Below are 19,673 nucleotides of genomic sequence, written 5' to 3'. Positions count from 1 at the left end.
ATTTGTGTTAGTATGTTTGCTTAATGTTTTAAAGATGCGTTTTTGAATAATTTAGGCATTTTTATTCGTTATTTATCTATTTTCATAACAATATAAAGCTATTTAAATGTGTGCAAGTATTCCCTGTCTAGGTAAAAATGTACCATCAGACACATCAGATTATAAGGCATGCTATCAATGAATGTCTGTTTTCTAATCTATTTTCATACATAAGGTGCACTGACAATCTTTGCGAAAATTAAAGGATTTTAAATGCTCCTTGTAGTGTAAAAAATGCTGTGAATGTCCATCCTGTTATAGTAAAATATCCTGGTTATTAAAATATTATATATTCTAAGATTTTAATTTATCTTTGGCATATAAGAAGATCAGCAGGAACAGTTCAACATGTTTGCGACTCTAGTTCAATGCTAGTTTTCTCTGAAAATTGTTCCCAATGCAGATTGCCGTAACAGGGAGGATAAATCCATGCAAGTGAAAACAAAAGTGATTAATTTGGATAATATGATGTCTGTATAGTCTAAAGGCTTATTAATATTGTAAATAGTCAAAAGAATCATTTTCCTCTAAGCTTAAGGGGCCAAAAGGCACAGTATTTTTATAATGACCCTGACATTGTGCAAATAAGGTCACACGATCGGATACATTCTGAATATGTCACCTAGGACAGAGTGCAGTAAGGAACTTTACACATCTTTAAAGGGTCTCTGACACATTCATCTCCATGAGCTCTTCAGTGTTAAAGGTGTCTGTCTGCCAAGGGTCAATGCAGAAGTTGAGAAAGAGCTTATTTAAGAGCATCTCATCACTTCTGTCAGCTGTGTCTCGTTCCAGTTCCTCACAGAAGCTCAGTTTAGTGTGTGTGTGTGTGTGTGTGTGTGTGTTGAGAAAAGTTAATGCTGATCTCTGTCTCTGTCCCACAGTAACATCAGAGCTGTGTGCGTTTATAAAATGTCTGAGATCGAGCGGATCTTCAACAGCGCCAAGTTCAAAGATCCCAAAGACTCCATCTCACAGAATCCTGGAGAGGTACGGTCCTGCACAGTACAATACACATAAGGCTTTCCTAGACATAATGCACAATGTGAATAAAAGTAAATCTAAATTTAATTAAGCTTAATCTGTGGTTTATTTTTATATAATATTTGTTCTAGATTTTCCCAAAGTATAGTCGATCAACCAAGGTATTAGGGCTGCAATTGCTGATTATGGCAAGACCCTATGTGATATGATAGGAATCGTGATACAGGGATTATGGTTCAATATATTGTAATATAGTGCAATAGCCTACTGTAAGCAAGGAGATAAAGTGCAGTTGTTTTAATTTTATTTTAGCAAATCTTTCTTAGTATAAGAGCCATACATCATATTTACAAAATAAGATTAAAAGTTTATTTTTATTAAATCAAGAAAAGTGGAATCTAATGACAGAGTACAACACTGCCATCTAGTGTTCAGGGTTTAAACATTACACAAACTGAACCCACTGCCTGACACCAGTCTTTTCCTATAAACTATAAACTAGAAAATCAATGTGTTTTTGGAAATAGATACAATACTGCAAAACTACACTTTTATTATTATAAGTACACTTTTATTATTTATTATAAGTATATTTATAAGTATTATACTATAGTTTACTAGAATTATTTTTATTACAAGTTAGAATACAGCAAAACATACTCCAAAAGGTTCATGGCACACAGTGGCCTACAGAAGATAAAATTATCTGATAATAAGAAAGTAAATTGTATATGCTTACATTTAAAATGAAATTTAGCTCCAATATCATAATGATCATAATAATGCATATGATGCATATTGTCGCAATTAAACTGTCCCTTATACTATGTTACAATTGTATAATATATATAACTGTAATAAACTCATTTTACATTGACTTCCATTTAAAGTTAAAAAGGTTTTTTGATGCTACTAACTAAAAGTTGCTCAATCTTCTTGTCAGAATGCCTCTAGTTTGAAGATACTTTGCATGCACATCTTGTTAACCGTCTGTGTTAACCGTGTATATGGGGTATGTATGGTGACAAGTGTGAAGAAGGAAGGGAGAACCTGTGAAACCATTCACTTCTGCATTCAGGATCTTGCTTAAATGTTACAGACAGTCACACAGTGTTCTTTTGATCACATTGTATAGATTACACAGACAAACAGTGTCAGAATTCGACCTGATTATTACAGTCAGTTCCTCTTGTCACTGAATGAGATAATAAGTTCTGTTATTTGTGACATGGGACTAATATTACCTTTTTTAACTTAACTTATTATTGGGCTAGTCACATTCATAAACTTTATTACTGGTTAAAATTTCCTGAATCCTGTTGGTGCATATTTGAGCTATCATTCTGCAGGGGATCTTATATATCTGCTCTATTTTATTCCTCTTTATCTAGTTTAATTTCATTATTTTTTCACACTTATATGATTGTATGTTAACGCACACATATACTGTGTTTGATACTGTGGGTTCAGGGGCGTGGCCACTCTGACCCGGCAGCAGGAAGCACACAGAGATACACAAACACGGGGGAGTAAATTAACTCAAATCATACCTTTATTTGGTTTTAAACGCCCTCCACCACACCCAAAATAAACTCAAAGCAATATAAATCGGCCCAATTGGGCTCTAGTCATTGAACAGAATACTTATTCTTTGTTTTAAAGATCCGTGCAGCCTTAGCCCTCAGCTCACCAGCGAAGTCTTTCCGAGTGTGGGCTGAGGCTGAGTTTATATACCTGTCCCAGCTGGCTGCTTAATCAGTCCTGATGCAGACCAGCTGAGACAGATAGGGCTGTACGTTCAGGCGTGGGGTGGCAAAAAAGTGCCCCAGTATTGAGCTGTTTAGCAGTGGAACTGTGTTCTCTGGAATGATGGATCTCCATCTAGTACTTTTTGGATGAGTTGGGGAGTTTGGAATAAGATGGGGTCGTGATCATCGCAATCAAATCCTCATAGCAATGTTTCAAAAAACTGTAGTTACTCCAACAAAAGCAAAGAACAAAAAAGAGTGGAATGTAAATTGAACATGATGTATTTCCTTAAGGCACACATTATGAACGTCCACATCTGTATAAGCTCTAAGGTATTATATTGTGAGTAAGATTAAACACTGGTGGCCAGTAAGGTGGCCAAGCTTGCTCATGGCAAGGCCATGCAAATTATCATGGTTTTAGTGAGGCCTGATAATAGTAGCCTTCAACATCTCTGAAGTTGTGTGGCTTTTAAACATTCCTCCAACCACAGTGTCACATTTCTACCAAGAATATGTCAAAATAAGCTAATAGGCTAATATTACCACCCGCAGTGGACTGTGCAGTGGGTGGTAAAGATTGTGTCCAGCGACTTCTGGCTAAAATTGTCTATACAGGCAAACAGACAAGTGACTCCGGCAAAAAATCCCACCCACATTCAATGCAGAAGACCCCACACACACATCCCACAGCTCAGTGCAGTGTACTTTAGCTATAGTGGGAAATGGCAAAAGTCATGGAACACAATCCTAGTCTCATGCCCCATAACATCTGGCCTGTCAGTTTAGATATGGCATATGCAATAGAAATCTTACAGTTTACAGGAAAAAGAAAGCATGAGAAAGAAGACAGCCGATGCTAATAATCTATTCATGTTTATCTCACAGTGTGTTTCAAACAGTCAGTCCTTACATGCAAGTGTTCTGAAGTTCATGGAACAGCGTCCGGAGATGGAGGAATGGATTTTGCCTGAGAGCGACCCCCTGGTCTTCCGCCACCACTTGTACTCACACTTACAGGTGGACAATGTCAACAATAAAGATGTCCTGTTAATGACGCTAGGTGAGTAAACATCTCTGTAACTAAACTGTAAAAAAAAAAAGTTTTACAATATTTTATAATGTATATTAATGTTTGTTTTTTATTTGAATAATAACCTTAAAATAACAAAAATAGACACTTTATTGAAAAAATAAAAACTGTTTAAGTGAAATACAAATATAAATTATTAGCTTATAAGATATTAGATGGCAACATGGCAAGGACACTAACTATAAATTAATTTAAAAAATGTTAAAACATTAGCTACCATGGTAACACTTTACAATAACTGTACATTAATCGACAGTATTTACAACAGAATGTCTCAACTAATTATTAGTTGACAATAGTTTTTAGATTATTAATAAATAAAAATTGTTTAAAAAATGTTTAATACATTGTTGTTTAAAACAGCTTAAGCATTACAATGTAGTAATGTGTAATAATGTCTTATCCCGTTTCAATTAATACTTGATTATTACTGTCATAAATACTGTTAATTGTGATCCTTATAGTAAATGTTCTGTAATTTTATTTAACAAAATACTGTTATGCAGATACATAATAAGTGCAAAAAACATGCAAGAAAATCAATGAAAAAAAAATAGTCACCACTGCTTGAAGAAAGTTAGTCTTTTTAACAGACATTTTCTGTCTTTCAGAAACTGAGTAGTACTTTTAATATATTGTGATTTTGTATGACAGTGTTGTGTTCCCATAATACTTATGATGACTATAGGATTTGTATTTAATTATTAAGAGATGACATTTAGTAGTAGTTTTGTTAAGCACGGTTATGTTATGTTTTTTAATGATCTAAGAGATGTTTTGGTGAGGTTAGCTGGATATTTTTGGATAGTTCTAATTAATCCTGATGAAAACTAAGCTAAAGAGAAAGTCTTTTGGGGTGTTAGCCTTCATTTTAGAGGCCCCCTTTAAGAAACACCTAATATTATTTAAAAAAAAAACATTGCTGTTACAACCATTTGTGGTTGAGTAAATGTTGTATAATTACTACAGAAGCATGTTTACAATTTTTTGCAAATAATTCATAAATTAATTGAAACTTTTTATCCAACTAGACCTCTCTTTTTGGCGGACTGTAAAAAAAAAATTCTAGCAGCAGGTGCACTAAAAAAAGTCCATAAAACACTGTAATAAAAAAAAATACCTAAACCTTTTTTTTAGGGATGTGTTTTAAAGTGTAGAAAAACATATCAACACTTATGCAGAGCATGACGATGTGAAATGTTGTGGTAATCAAAGAGAAGGGAAGGGAGTTGTCACATCCACCCGACAAATTTGATAACAGAGACTGATCGTGTTCACAGTGAACCAGAACAGGGAGAGGGGTGATTTGCACCATCGGTCTGAAAGTGAATGTTGGCCTGATCCTCTGTGACGTTTCAGGTTTAAATGTTTTGTTTCCGCGTGTGAAGGCAGGGTTCGAGTTTCAGCAATGCTGGGAGAGTTTACAGTAATATACATTACACCACATATACCCCACAGAGTTGCTAGACTTACAAGACTAAACAGGATATTTCACTTCTATAATAAAAAAAGAGGAACTGATTAGTTTCTGAGAAACAAGTTGTGTGGTCATACCAATTTAAATTCTAAACCAACCTACAGGTGCTGGTCAACGAATTAGAATAATTTGAAATAGTGCAATCATGAAATTCTTTGAATGCATTTTTTGTGCAGAAAGCATATCAGGTGTTCACCGCACCTGTCCTACTCGTTAGACTAATCACAGAACTCGTTACCTGGAAAAAAATTTGCTCAGCTGAGCTTTCCAAAAGGCCCATTTAGGCCATTTAACTGTGACACTGTTGTTTTATTGAATTAGAATAATGGAGAAACCGTTTCATTGAATTAGAATAAATGCTCGAATGTTTGTTTTCTGTGAAGAGTGTTCACTGTGCAGTATAAAGTCAGGGTTGAGTAGAATTTCTAAGTTGTAAAATCAATCATGGGTAAGCAGCGTGACCTCTCAACCGGAATAGTGGCTCAAATTCAAGCCCTTCGCCAACAAGGCTTGACCCAAACTAAAATTGCTGAGCAGCTCGGCATCAGCCAGTCTTCCGTCTGCAAAGCTCTCAAGAAAAACTGCAGCAAGTGCACCAACTGTTCCGGCGTCCGAAAAACTTCTGCTCGCGACAACAAGCAGCTGAGAAAGATCGCAGTCAGCAACCGGTTCAAGTCCACTTCCGAGCTCACCGACTTGTGGAACAAGCAGACCGGCGCTGACGTCTCCAGATCAACCACTTACCATCGTCTGCGCGAACTCGGCTTCAAATCTCACGTTCCAGCAGTAAAACCAATGCTGAACAAGAAACAAATGGAGAAACGGCTGAAGTGGGCCAAAGAACACGGCGAGTGGACTGCTGAAGACTGGCAGAAAGTGGTCTTCGGTGACGAATCACGCTTCTGCATCTCCTTCGGTGACCAAGGTCCTCGTGTCTGGCGTCGTGGTGGCGAAACCTACAACCACGAGTGCGTGAAAAGATCCGTCAAGTTTCCCCAGAGCGTTATGGTCTGGGGATGCATGTCCGCTCGAGGTGTAGGGAAACTCTGCTTCCTCAAGAAGACTGTCAATGCTGCCGTATATCAAGATGTTCTGGAAACGTTCCTGATTCCGACTGTTGAGGAACAGTTTGGCGAAGAAGACTTCATATTTCAACAGGATCTTGCACCGGCTCATGCGGCAAAGTCGACCAAAGATTGGTTCACTAAAAAACAGCTTGAAGTTTTGGCATGGCCGGCCAACTCGCCTGACCTCAATGTCATTGAAATCCTTTGGGCCATCGTCAAGCGGAAAATTTGCGACAGAAAGCCTACTACGCTGGACCAACTGAAGCAGAACATCGCCACTGCCTGGGAAGCTGTGAGTGCGGAAACTTGCGACAAGCTGGTCAAATCGATGCCGCGGAGACTTCAGGCAGTCATACAAGCCAAGGGGGCAGCCACAAAATACTGAGAAAGTGATGATTGTAATTATAATAAAAATTATTCTAATTCAATGAAACGGTTTCTCCATTATTCTAATTCAATAAAACAACAGTGTCACAGTTAAATGGCCTAAATGGGCCTTTTGGAAAGCTCAGCTGAGCAAATTTTTTCCAGGTAACGAGTTCTGTGATTAGTCTAACGAGTAGGACAGGTGCGGTGAACACCTGATTTGCTTTCTGCACAAAAAATGCATTCAAAGAATTTCATGATTGCACTATTTCAAATTATTCTAATTCGTTGACCAGCACCTGTACATTTTTTCTTCCTTCTGCTTAATAAGCCAAGTTAATATCTACCCAATCCTAAGAAAAGCCACCACATTTTAAAAATTACAAATGAACAGTTGGACACATATTAACGCTGCAACCATATAATCGACAATGTCAATTATTTAAATTTGTCGACTACAAATTTAATTGTCAACTAATCGTAATTTGGGTAAATGGCTCACTCACACCAGGGACGTGCACAGGAATCTTGAAGGGCAGTTTCTCTAACCTGAAGAAAGGGCACCCCCCCCCCCCCCCCCCAAAAAAAAAAACAAAAAACAAATAGTGTCTCTCTCTCTTCTGTATTCGTCTCTTTTCCGTGGGCATTTTGAATGTTCTGCATTAACACAACGTGCATGTGAATAATTCAAATAGTGCTTTATGCCCATCATGGTCCATCTTGCTTGATAAAATGAAATGTTATCAGCTGCATGTAACTTAGTTTGGTTAGCCTCCCACAAAACAACCTGAGCCATGTAAAACATTGACTGCAAGCTAGCTGGCTGTGTTTTTTTTTTTTTGCTACCTAAACGTGGCACAGTAGGTGCTGTCAGATTATTTAGAATCACTAAACGTCCTAGACTCGACGACATCGGAATTTAGAGAAGTTGATTGTGATCATGTCTTGTAATACTGTGAAGGCTACATTTCAAGCTCACCTTCAGGGCAGATGCTCTGCTAGTCGGCTGAAGCGCTTTTTCTTTTTTCTAGTGAAGTGTGCTGCGTGTCCCCCGCTACGCCCGCGCACCTACCTTTTGCCTCTCTCTCGAGGTGTCTAAATCTGAATGATTGACTCTGAAAACTTTGTTTTACGAAACTTCAATCAAAATTACGAATTATAAAGAAAATCTTGTTGAAATATGAAATAATATTTGCCTATATTATTTTTTCCCCTCCCTCGGAAGGGCAATATCAGCCAAGGACGGCAAAAGGGCAGTTGCCCAAGCACATTGGGCCATAGCGTCTGCACGTCACTGACTCACACATTACACTCAACTTCAGTCTGTGTTTCTAAAAGTGCCCAAACTCAAAGGATTATATATTTACTCATTAAATATTAGTAATTTCCATGTTTAAACAACATCTCAACATTTAAATGTTGTTTAAATCGCATGCTCCGCTGTTTTTTTCTTGTTTTTAGAGATGGAAATAATCGTTGACTAATCAACTAATCAAAAAAATAATCATCAGATTAATCCACTACCAAAAAGATCATTAGTTGCAGCCCTAAGCACAGACATTACTTACAAGTAAGATTATTTTCTTTTACTGAAAATTGTAATAGGTCCGAATGCTCAGGTTTAAGTACAACATTACTTATGAAGTATTTTAAGAAGCACTCATAATTTATAAAATAATCTTAAGTTCGAGGTTATTAAGTACTTTGCTTTGCTTTAGTTATAGAAAACTGACCCCTATTCTTTCAACCCACTCAAACAATATCCATGACTTACACTTGCTTTTACTCACCATTTAACAAGCATGACCTTGATTACGTGAACTCGGGGCATGGAATCATGGAAACACTGATCTCCGCAGGGCTGTAGCCTAGAAATAACTAGCTCTGATAAAAATGGTACATGGGAGAACGCTTTGGGTATTCTAAGAACAGCCACAGTTTGATAATTCTCAGTAATTGGTCTGAAACCCCATTGACTGGTCTGGCCTGACCTTATCGAGAATGTGGTTTATGCAGATTGAAAGAAGGAGAGAGGAGGGCATTCATTTACAGAAAAGACTTGTAAATGTGGACTTCCAGTATTTGTCAGCTGTACTAATTCTATTAGTTGATCATAAGTGTGTTTTGGGGCGTAACATGAAATAAGTGCCAGTTTTCATTGCTTTTAAGAGCCAGATGCTCTTTGACTATCACATATTAGCAGAGGATACTGACCTGCGTGTTCACGCTGTTGTCTAGGTGTGTGTGTGGATATGTGTCTGGATATATGTGTGTGGACAAACTTGTGTGTGGACATATGTGTATGTGGACATACAGCTCTTAAAAAATAAGAGACCATTTAAAAATTATGAGTTTCTTTAATTTTACTAAACTGAAAACATCTGGAATATAATCAAGGGGAAAGATGTTCACAGGACATCAAACCAAGCTAACCTGCTTGAATTTTTGCACCAGAAGTGGCATAAAGTTATTCAAAAGCAGTGTGTAAGACTGGTGGAGGAGAACATGCCAAGATGCATGAAACCTGTTAAAAACCAGGGTTATTCCACCAAATATTGATTTCTGAACTCTTAAAACTTTATGAATATGAACTTGTTTTCTTCGCAAATTTTGTGCTCTGAAAGCTCTGCATCTTTTTCTTTATTTCAGCCATTTCTCATTTTCTGCAAATAAATGCTCTAAATGACAATATTTTTATTTGGGCGAAATGTTGTCCGTAGTTTATAGAATAAAAAAACAATGTTTACTTTACTCAAAAATATACTTATTAATAGCAAAATCAGAGACATTGATTCAGAAACTGAAGTGATTTTTTATTTATAGCTAACACAGCTACCTAACTATATTAGACTCTGAGGCAAGTTAAAACTTATTGTATTTTTAACTAAAACCTTATCTCATTACAAACAATTATTCTGTATCATATTAAAGCTAGACACATTAAATGTGGATAAATGTTGTGGATGCATTCTTCATAAACTAGAATGAACCAGCTCATTTTTATTATATTCAAGGATATCTTTGGTGCAAAACTTTCTCTAGAAAGAATATTGAGCTTACAAACCCTGGCTGAACTCTTTGCTGGCTTGCAGGTCTATAGTCATGAGGAACTTGAGAACACTATTTTTGCAGCTGTGGCGGCTGCTGCTGTGTAGTGGAAACTGTGAGTCTCCGCCTGTAGTAAGATGGCGGTTTCCTTTTTACCAGGAACCCACCAAAAACCCACTGTGCTGAGCTACCAGACCTCAAATTCGGAACTGACAAATTTACAGGAAGAGAAAACAGATTATTATATTTGACATGTGTATTTAAATAATTACATTTAATTTCAAATGTACTACAGGATTAATCAATATTAGGTTTAGCTTCTTTAAAAGTATTACGTTATTTAAACTTAATTAAATTACATACATATTAGCATTGCTAGTAGAATGTGAGATTTTAGAACAGCTGCATATGATCTTAAAATCCCGGACACCTGTTCATGCATTGGTCCTTCTGAAATCAGGTGTTTTTTTTTGTTTTGTTTTTTTTTAATTGGTAACACTTTACTTGGATGGTCCATTTTATGGCCTTGTTGATGCTCAGCTGACATTCAACTAACACTGAATTGAATGTCCATTCATTTTAACTTAACCCTACGTTGAATGTAAATGATTCAAAATAGAACCTAACCCTACACCTAACCTTAACCCTTAATCAACCATAAAATCAAACCCTAACCATAACCCTTTCCTTAACCTAAGCTTAAAATCTAACCCTAAACCCAACGCTAAAATATTAAGATAAGCGTTTGGATTAGAGTTGAATGTAGGGTTTTATTCAATAGAGAATCATTTACTTTCACCTTTTAGTTCATTTGCATTTAATAGACATGTAGTTGAATGTTAGTTGAATGTCAGTTGAGCATCAAAGAGGCCATCAAATGGACCATCCAAGTAAAGTGTTACCAAAAAATGATCCTGCTTTTGTTGGAGTAACTGTCTCTACTGTCCAGAGAAGGATTCTATTCTATTTTTTACCTGATTTCACCAGATGAGCACTACCTAATCTCATCTCCTCCCCACCTCATCCCAAAAGTATTGGATGGAGCTCCATTGGATACTCCTCCACAGCTAAATACCGGGGGTGCTTTATACTCATCTATATCAGCATGTCTATGTCAGGAACAGGTGCAATCTAAGGTAGCTGATTTCATTCATTATAAATGGGGTATCCGCAATAGTGCTGCAATTAATGATTACTTTGGTAGGCAATGAATCTTCTAATGATTATTATTTTGATTGGTAGATTAGTCATGGATCATTTCTGGCATGTCCTACTCCACAAACATTTGGACATATAGTTTCACTCTCATATTTGCATGATACCACAGAGTCATGCTGGTTCTTGAAACTTATTGACCCTTAATGAGTCATGAGTGTTAAATCTGCTGAAGCCTGTGAAATTTATTCCAGTGTGTCAGCAGGAGCACTCTTGCATTGTTGACGTGACTCTTACTCTTACTCAAGTGTAGCGTCTTCAGAGGAAAAGGAAGTTATGAACAGTGCTACAATGCAGCATGCTAGCATGCACTTGGGCAGCAGTATGCAGATGAGTATTGAAATAGTGTTGAAATAGTGCACCGAAATAGTGTACATTTCCAGTTTATGCCACTGTTGGTAGGACCTCATTAACATAACCTTGGCCTGTCAAAGTTCCTTCTATGGTATTTTGACAGGCCTTGTCACACTTTCAGTTTTGAGTCATGCTTTTGTCTTTAGGTGGAGCAAACCAATCCATGCGCTTGTGACATTACTCATTTCACAAGTGTAGCATCAGCAGAAGCAAAAAGTTATATGCTTGAATGTTTGTTTTCACTTTTGAAATAACTTACAAAGCATTCTACCCAAGAAACACTGAAAGAATAAATGAACCTAATTGTAAATGAACCATTGATCAGCCATCAAAATGAAGATTATATTATATTATTTGGAATATCTTAGACTGTGTATAGCCCCCTGCTGTTCGGTTTCAGAAAGCTGTGTAACTCCACCCATCCCCATAGGTTTCAATGGCAAAACAGACAACTTTCAATCACGTTTTTTTCTAATATACTGAAATTCTACCTCGCAACAGCTAGTGTAACCTCTGCTTATATTGTAAATTTTTATATCCTCACAGAATTCGTTTTTTAAAACGTTATTCAGCTCTATTCAAATAGTTGTGGTTATTGTAAAAGGGCTGGGTTACACCTAGCTGGGGTGGGACCAATGACTGTATGGGTGGGACCAATGACTGTGCGAGCTCTGTGGAGGCAGCCCTCAGGGGCGGGGTTATGTAAATGAGTAGGCTGTCTCTCCACAGTCTTTCTCCCTCCTCTGGACTCTACTGCGCAGACTCGGGTTTCAGGATCGCCAACATGGCGGAAGATTTTGGCTTCATTTTCATTGAATGAATGGGAACAGTCTCTGTGGGATATGATCAATTCATGAGAATAATAGGATAGATCATTATAATCTTAAGCCCTATCCGGACAGGATTAGTTTTTCTGGGGGATGTCTGTGAAAAATATTTAACACTTCTACTCAGTGATAAAACTCTTCCATTTGGACTACAATTGAAAAAAACAGGAGGACCAGTGAGTTTTTTGGCTGTCTCAGTCACGACATCACGTTCAGTAGCTCCTCCATTTTAACTCCCTGTTGTGTTTACGTGGCATGCCCAGTGTGTAATTACCATGTGTGGCAGTGGATAAACGTGAGGTGATGAAACACAGAGATGTGCGTACGGAAGGGACTAAAATTACAGAAGGACCATGGAGTTCAGCGAAAAACAGTAGGTAATTCAGCCTGTAATTTTCTCAGAGGACGCCCCATAAAAGAGAAAATTACCCCAGGACTCCCCAAGAAACTAATCTCATCAGGATAGGGCTTTAAGAAGATAATGGTGAATGAGAACTACACTAATATTGCAAACGTCAAAGGACATGTAATTTAAGCTTTGAGCCACCACTTTTCACATGCATTTGTTGACAAGCTGAGAGACACAGAACTCATGCTTAATGTCAGGCATGGTCTACAAAAGTATAAACCCCCCTAGTGTTGATATGAGCTGTGGAGCGGTGGAGCTGTGTTCTCTGATGACGAATGATGGTGCTCAACCCAATACGTTTGGAGTGGTGATCATCCAACATCTTTACCTCACTAACACTCATGTCGCTTCCTGAATTCAGATCCTACTAGCAGTGCTTCCTAGACACAAGTATAGACAGTTACTCCAACAAAACTTTTTTTAATACCCTTGATTTCAGAAGAAACACCAAATTAGCAGGTGATCTAATACTTTGTTCCATAGAGTGAATTTCAACACATATAAGGTTAAGTCAGGGTTGTTTTAGATTTCTAAGCCCACCTTACCAAAAGACCAAAATAAGGCATGTAAAAATAATGCTGTTATTGTTGTCATTGCTTCAGGGCTAAGCCTGGACTTGAGAGATGCATGTGTAAGAGATGCATCACCAACCACAGCTCTATTTTTGTTTTAAGTGAAGCACTCTAGTCACCCATGGTTAAAATACCAAGTAAAAATACCAAGTGGAAGCTCTTAGTAGCTTTCAACTGTATTTTTGTCTGAAAAAACACAGTGTTCCTGTTAAACTGTGCCTCAACATGAGAAGTACCTCTTCTAAACCACTTTTTAGAAGTGATTTAAACTGGATCATTAGATCAGTAATACACACTGTATTATCCATCTTCTATCTCTGGACATATTTAGTTGCACAAAAAACAGCTTAATGCATTGTTACCAAATTGTATCATTAGCAATGCTAACCTGAGGCACTGCTAACAGATATAGCTGATATCTAATAGTTTAAATGGAACACAGCATCTGTCACATGCCACCAGTCAGCCAATCAGGACCTATTCTCACTCTCTAATGGTGATCTGTTTTAGCTGTGTTTCATTAGTACTGTAAAGTTCACCTGTACCTGTAACTGATTACCCCATTTAATATATGTATACAGTATATACCTGTATGTTCGCTATGTCCCTTTGCGAAGTATTGCCAACCCTATCAGTTTCATAGTGAGAACTCTTCTTGTCTGTATCTGTCTTGTTTATGATATCTTTCTGTCTGTTTTTTCCCGTTTGGTTTGTCTGCTTTGTTGTTTGTATTGTTTTTGTTTTCCATGGTTTACAAATCTGTGTTTTCCCTGGTCTGTTTTGTTACCTGTTACCTTTTTACTATTAAACCCAGGTTTTTCCCATATTATCTGCAAGTTTCTGACTAATCTTTTGATGTAACAGCTAGAACGTTTTGGAAAGTCCAGGGCTTTGAATACATAATTATTATGCTACTTCACAAGTTTAATCCCAAGTGGACTGGATTTGTATGTAAAATACAGCAGAGAGAAGCCCTAGGACTGTGATTGTACCTGTTTGTTGAGGTTGGTTGCAACACTTATTTATTATGTTGTATTATTTTTTATTTTTCTCCCCAGAAAATGGCAGGATTCATAAGGTGCTGAAGAAAGAAAATGGTCATTTCATTATCGCTGAATACCTGCCATTCGATAAGAAGACCCACATCCACAGCATGCTTCTGGACAGATCTGAGGTAAGAGAACCTCAGACTTTCTTAGTAGTAAAGAGAAAGTAGAATTAAGAGTTTATTATCAAAAGATTCCTGTAGGAGAAGGTTTTAGGTTGAGGTGAAGATGGTGAAGAATTTAAATTATAAATATTGTTAATATTCTATTATATTTATCTATACTGTACAGTCATCATAAAAGAAAAGTTAGTTGCACCCAAGAAAAAAAGTGTTTGATTGCAATTCTATTCAGATAGAAGATAAAAGGAATAAATAAACAGAAAATATTAACTGATGTAGACAATATTTTCTGAGCTAAAGATACAGATGTAGAGTGTAATGCATGTGTGTTGCATGTCATGTAATGCAGCATGTCAGACTCTGGGTTGCATCTCTGGGTTGTAGAGGTTCCTAATGGTGTCCTGCGATAATTCCATCCCATGCAGCTTTAATAATCTTGTAGTTCCTGCAGATTTTGTGGTAGGAGTGTAGGGAGTATTGATAGCCCAGGCAATAGCATACCACACATTGTTAATCAGGGATAGGTCTAGTGATGGGGACCTAATTCCTGGCCATGGCATAGCATCTGTGTCTTCAAGGCAAGCTCTGGAGATGGCAGCAGTATGTGGATGAGCATTGTCCTGTTGACACCAAAGTATATATTTAGAAAAGCTAGTTCTTTCAGCCAATCAGAGCATTTTATTTTCAGCCAACCTCCCTTCCCTTTCTCACCCTTTCTCTCTCTTAATAAGGAGAGTATGAATGGGATTTTATTTAATTTTATTTTTTTTTCTCAACGCAAATCATGCTGCTCATTCAAGGATAGACTTCAGCCCTTCAACCAAAGGAGCCAGTCAGGCTGTCAGCCAGTCATGGGGGGTATCTTTGAATGGGTGCTGTGCACTGGGCTGTTAGCCGTTCTGAAGGGGTTGATGTTATACTCATTCAATTCTTTCAAGTTTGCACAAGATGCACATGCAATGCAGGCTGCTATAATTAGAGCTGTGCTTCTTTGGGTGGGCTACTTCCTGTGTGCACAGACCATGCACATCTCTAAAACAGCAGCAATGATCTGACTCATTGGTATGAAGTTTCTGACTGTGAAACTTTTTACAGTATAAAAACTGTGCAAACAAACATAAAGCCAGAGGTCAGTATGTGCAGAATGTGCTTACTCAGTTATTGATACACTATACGGACAAAAGTGTTGGAACACCTGCTCATGCATTGCATGCATGATGCATTGTATGCATGTGTTTTCTGGACTGATGCAACACTATCAGTCTAGAAAACACAGTTCCGCTGTTCTCCTGGTTGCTAAGGTTTTGTTAGGTGGTCGCTGTGGAAACAGGTTGGTAGCTAAGATGCTGCTAGGCAGTTGCTATGGCATCGGTAGGCTGTTGCTAAGGGCTTGATAGATTGTTGCTAAGGTGTTCCTAGGCTGTTGCTTTGGTCTTACGAGATTGTTGTAAAGATGTTGCTAGGGAATAACTGTGGGTTTCTAAGATGTTGCCAAGTTCTTGCTACAGTGGTTGCTAAGATTTTGCTTTAAGATTTGGCTCATTCCAACTCATCCCAACTCAAGTACAGGCTGGAACACCACCATTCCAAAGAACACTGGGGGCTTTATACACAATCGTCAAACTCTAATATTTATACTTATTTATACACATGCCGAGCTCCACTTATTATACCACTTAAAAGTGGCTGCTATTTATAAACGGGAGTTAATACTTTATATAAAATCTACAGAACTTGTTTTCTAAATTAACAGCTATGATAATCATGTCTAAATTATCAGCTATTCATTTTCTATATATTTTTTTAGATATTCCTGTATGGTATTTACTATTTACTATGAAGTACTAAAACTACTACTATAATTACTATTGTTATTTTTTTTATTTGATTTTTTCCAAATCAAAACAATAAAAAATAGTGGTAGTGGCAGTCTGCGATTTTTTCTGGATTAGCATGAACCTCCGCACAATCAACACAAACGGCATGTTTGTGAGGGAAAAGCCTATTTGTGGTAACTCTTGGTTATTCGCAGATATCCGCTGATTTGCAAGCAATCTATTTTGGTGCAGTACGCTTGCTGCGAGGTCTAATGCTCCTATATAACCTTTCTGAGAAACAGATCAATCAGTTTACATCTACAGAATCAACAGTTCATTAGTCTTGTTTTTTTCACACTTCAGTGAAACTAAGCGGAGGAAAGGGCAAATATATATCAACCTCAAGCAGCTCTGTGGCCAAAAACTGGCCTCTGATGTCTAAAAACAACAGCATCAGCAGAAGAGCCACTGGCTGTAATGAAACTTTTTGTCTTACCAAGAATTACTATAGAAGATAATGGGTGTTTTCAACACCAAGAATTACACAAAAAGAGGAAGAATGCACTTGTGTTTTTAGAAAGAATTATCTTTACAAGTTATGCCTAGTTCACACTACACAATTTTTGCTCAAGTTTTAGTCATTTTAGTTTTAGTTTTTTTGCTTGCTGACAAGAGCTCTGAGGCAAATCAGCCATCTTGTTATATCCGGAAAGGACTGTTAAAAACTAGAGGGAGCTTGCGAGTGACAAGTCACCCTCTATAAATGGGGGTAGTTGGAGCTAAAAACTATGTATGTTTCCATTTTTCTACAGCAAACATGATTTCACATGAATTACTGGTACTGTGAGTTGATTGGTTGATGAGCTGATACTGGAGTTACAGCTAGAGCATGTATAAAAGGCTACTGAAACATTTACAATTGTCCTGTGTTGAGGAAATAAGTAGATACTGTATTAGCACACAGTATGAAAAAATGATCAGCCATTCATAAACTCTTCAACTCACTTCAAGTGGGTATTCTCCTTTTAGGAGATTCTCAGGCATGGCATTACTAGCTATTCTAGTAACAAAACTAGTGACATGGTGCATTCTAGTGACAAAATGTGTTTGTGAAGATGCAGCATCACTGGGCAGCCAGTGTACTCGGAGCACAGCGCAGCAACCCAGCTCTGATGCATCATCTAACAAAGAAGTTTTAAGTCACCATTATCCAAAGCTAACCCCCTTAGCCAAGGCTAACACAGGAAGGTATGTCAGAATCATGACATAAAAGTATAATAATAGTTGTTTGCATTAACAGAATCTTAAAAGAACCTTAAAATGTAAAATTGTGTATCTGAACAGTCTTCTGCTATTGTGTCAGTGGCAAATTCACGGTAAATACTGGTTACTTCTGTTTAGTTTCATCTACGAGTCTCAGAGGTTGAATGATGATGCATCAACAATTTTGAGAACAGAGAAAACATACACCCAGAAACTGGGAACTGTCTTGGTTAAGACAGAAGTTTTGGAGTATAACTTTGGACAGTGGAAAGTATTCTAAAGTGGTTGCTATGGTATATTCAATGGTTGCTACTGTGTTGTTAGGTGGTTGTTGTGGTAACAAGTTGCTGTCAAGCAATTGCTAAGGTGCTGCTAGGCTGCCTCTCAGGGCTTAGGTGGTTGCTAAAGTGATGTTATGGTATATTTTTGGTTTCTAAGGTCTAACATCACAGATCAGCAAACTTAACCAGAACAGTAGGAGTGTTCTAGAAGTGTGTGCTGCACAGCTCTAATGGCCTGGAGATGTGGCTTTAATTTTCACTCTGGTCACTGCCTGTGAGGAATTTGGGTGTTGGCAGTCTATGGCCTTGTGGTCTTCCGCTTGATGTTGTAATTATGACCCCCTCCCAAAAACACACATGGTTGGGTGAACTGGCCATGCTAATAGTTACTAATCAATTTCACCCAAAAATGTGTAAAAGGAAAGTAAAAATAATTTCAACATTTAGTATGAACTTGAGGATAGTGGATACCCAGCTTATAATTATTGGTTAGTGGAACATTTACTGAACGTTACAGTAAACGTTCTTAAAGCGTTCAATCTGTCAAGTTTTCTGGATGTTCTAAGAACGTTGTTAACGTTGTTAAATGTTCAGGTAACATCACTGCAACGTCACTTGTCTCAATGATTTAATTTCTTGTTTTGGAAACTGGGTTGCTTTTAAGAGTTCCATACCGATAGTATTTATCTATCTGGGAAGGTTATTTGAGAAACGTTCTTATAACATTATGAAGCAAACCGTTATTAAGACTACAACATTACAGGTTAACATTCCTGAAACCTTTTCAAAACATTGCTAAACGTTCTTATATTGTTCTTTGTTAGCTGGGTAAGCAGCCTAGTTATTCTGATTAAAATTAAATTATTATATAAACTTTACCTTACTATAGTGTCGCACCTTAGCACGTGTCTGTCTTGTGTTTTTTCCTTTTTTGTTTGCATGTGCTTCTGCCCTCTGTTTTCCTGTCTTGTGTTCCCAGCCATTTGCTCTTTGTTTTGTTTTCCCCGTTCTTACCATTATTGTTGTTACATGGTGTGCTGTTTGTAACCACGCCCCCTTGTTACCAGATCCAGGTGTTCCTCACCCTCCTCGTGTTTTATGTGAAGTCTTTTGTGCTACTATGCCATGTATGTGCTGCTTGTAAATTTTAATCCGTTTAATCTTCTCGGTTTTATTTTCTTAATCTAGTTTTCTTTGTTTGTTCTTTTTTTGTAGTTTAGTTTATTTTGTCTTCTTTATTTGCTTTGCAACTGGTGTTAGCATTCTGTTTTGCTTTGGTTTATCTCATTTGTTTAATAAATTGATACCTGCATTTACGTCCGTCTTCTCACCCCTTCCTGTGTGACATATAGATTATTTGTTTGGTTTCATTACAAGACTTTATGGGCTAATCTGATTGTTGTGCTGCATTTGCTTTAAATTCGAAATGGCAAATACATACTTGTGTACTTGTGTAGGCCAGTGAATGTTGAACTGTGGTAGATTAAATGTGCCACAAGTTGCAAAATCCTTTTATTAAAGAGACCTTTTTTGGTCCCATAAAGTAGCATGTTTTTAATAGACTTGTGAGTGTGAATAATCTTTACATCTCTGTTAAAAACATGATTATTTATAGAAACATAATTTGGTTTTATGTGGCATAGCTCTATGAACCATTTGAAACACCGTTATTTTTGTGCAGTGTGTGCTGTGTGTTTGTTTGTCGCTGGCCAGGAACTCACTCCCTTTCTAATGAAAACACACCCACTTTAAAACAATCTTAGCCAGGGACAGAAAAGCACTCACCACCTTAGGTTAGAACACTGTTATTAACATTCCAGACTGCAATAAACACAAACTGCAATAATATTAAAGCTTTTAAGTAACTTATATAAATTAAAAACCTTTCTTTTAACCAAACCGCCTTCTGTGCTCACATTCCATCATTTTATCAGATGCTCTTAGC

At 37.3% G+C, this 19,673-nt stretch overlaps 1 protein-coding gene across 6 annotated transcripts in view; it reads left to right on the top strand.

Annotated features, from left to right (window-relative positions):
- LOC103037190 (semaphorin-7A) overlaps window positions 1-19,673 on the top strand; it is a 115,696-nt gene that overhangs the window by 88,248 nt on the left and 7,775 nt on the right. For all 6 annotated transcript variants that reach the window (XM_049483269.1, XM_049483268.1, XM_049483267.1 and 3 more), the window contains exons 8-10: window positions 924-1,029; window positions 3,660-3,834; window positions 14,258-14,373. In XM_049483269.1, coding sequence (XP_049339226.1) covers window positions 924-1,029; window positions 3,660-3,834; window positions 14,258-14,373 — 397 coding nt within the window. The remainder of the gene's footprint in view (window positions 1-923; window positions 1,030-3,659; window positions 3,835-14,257; window positions 14,374-19,673) is intronic.

The sequence above is a fragment of the Astyanax mexicanus genome, chromosome 9 (assembly GCF_023375975.1).
Source record: "Astyanax mexicanus isolate ESR-SI-001 chromosome 9, AstMex3_surface, whole genome shotgun sequence".
Taxonomy (NCBI): Eukaryota; Metazoa; Chordata; class Actinopteri; order Characiformes; family Acestrorhamphidae; genus Astyanax; species Astyanax mexicanus.
The sequence above is the reverse complement of the archived record's forward strand: the minus strand, read 5'-3'. Positions and strand labels throughout refer to the sequence as shown.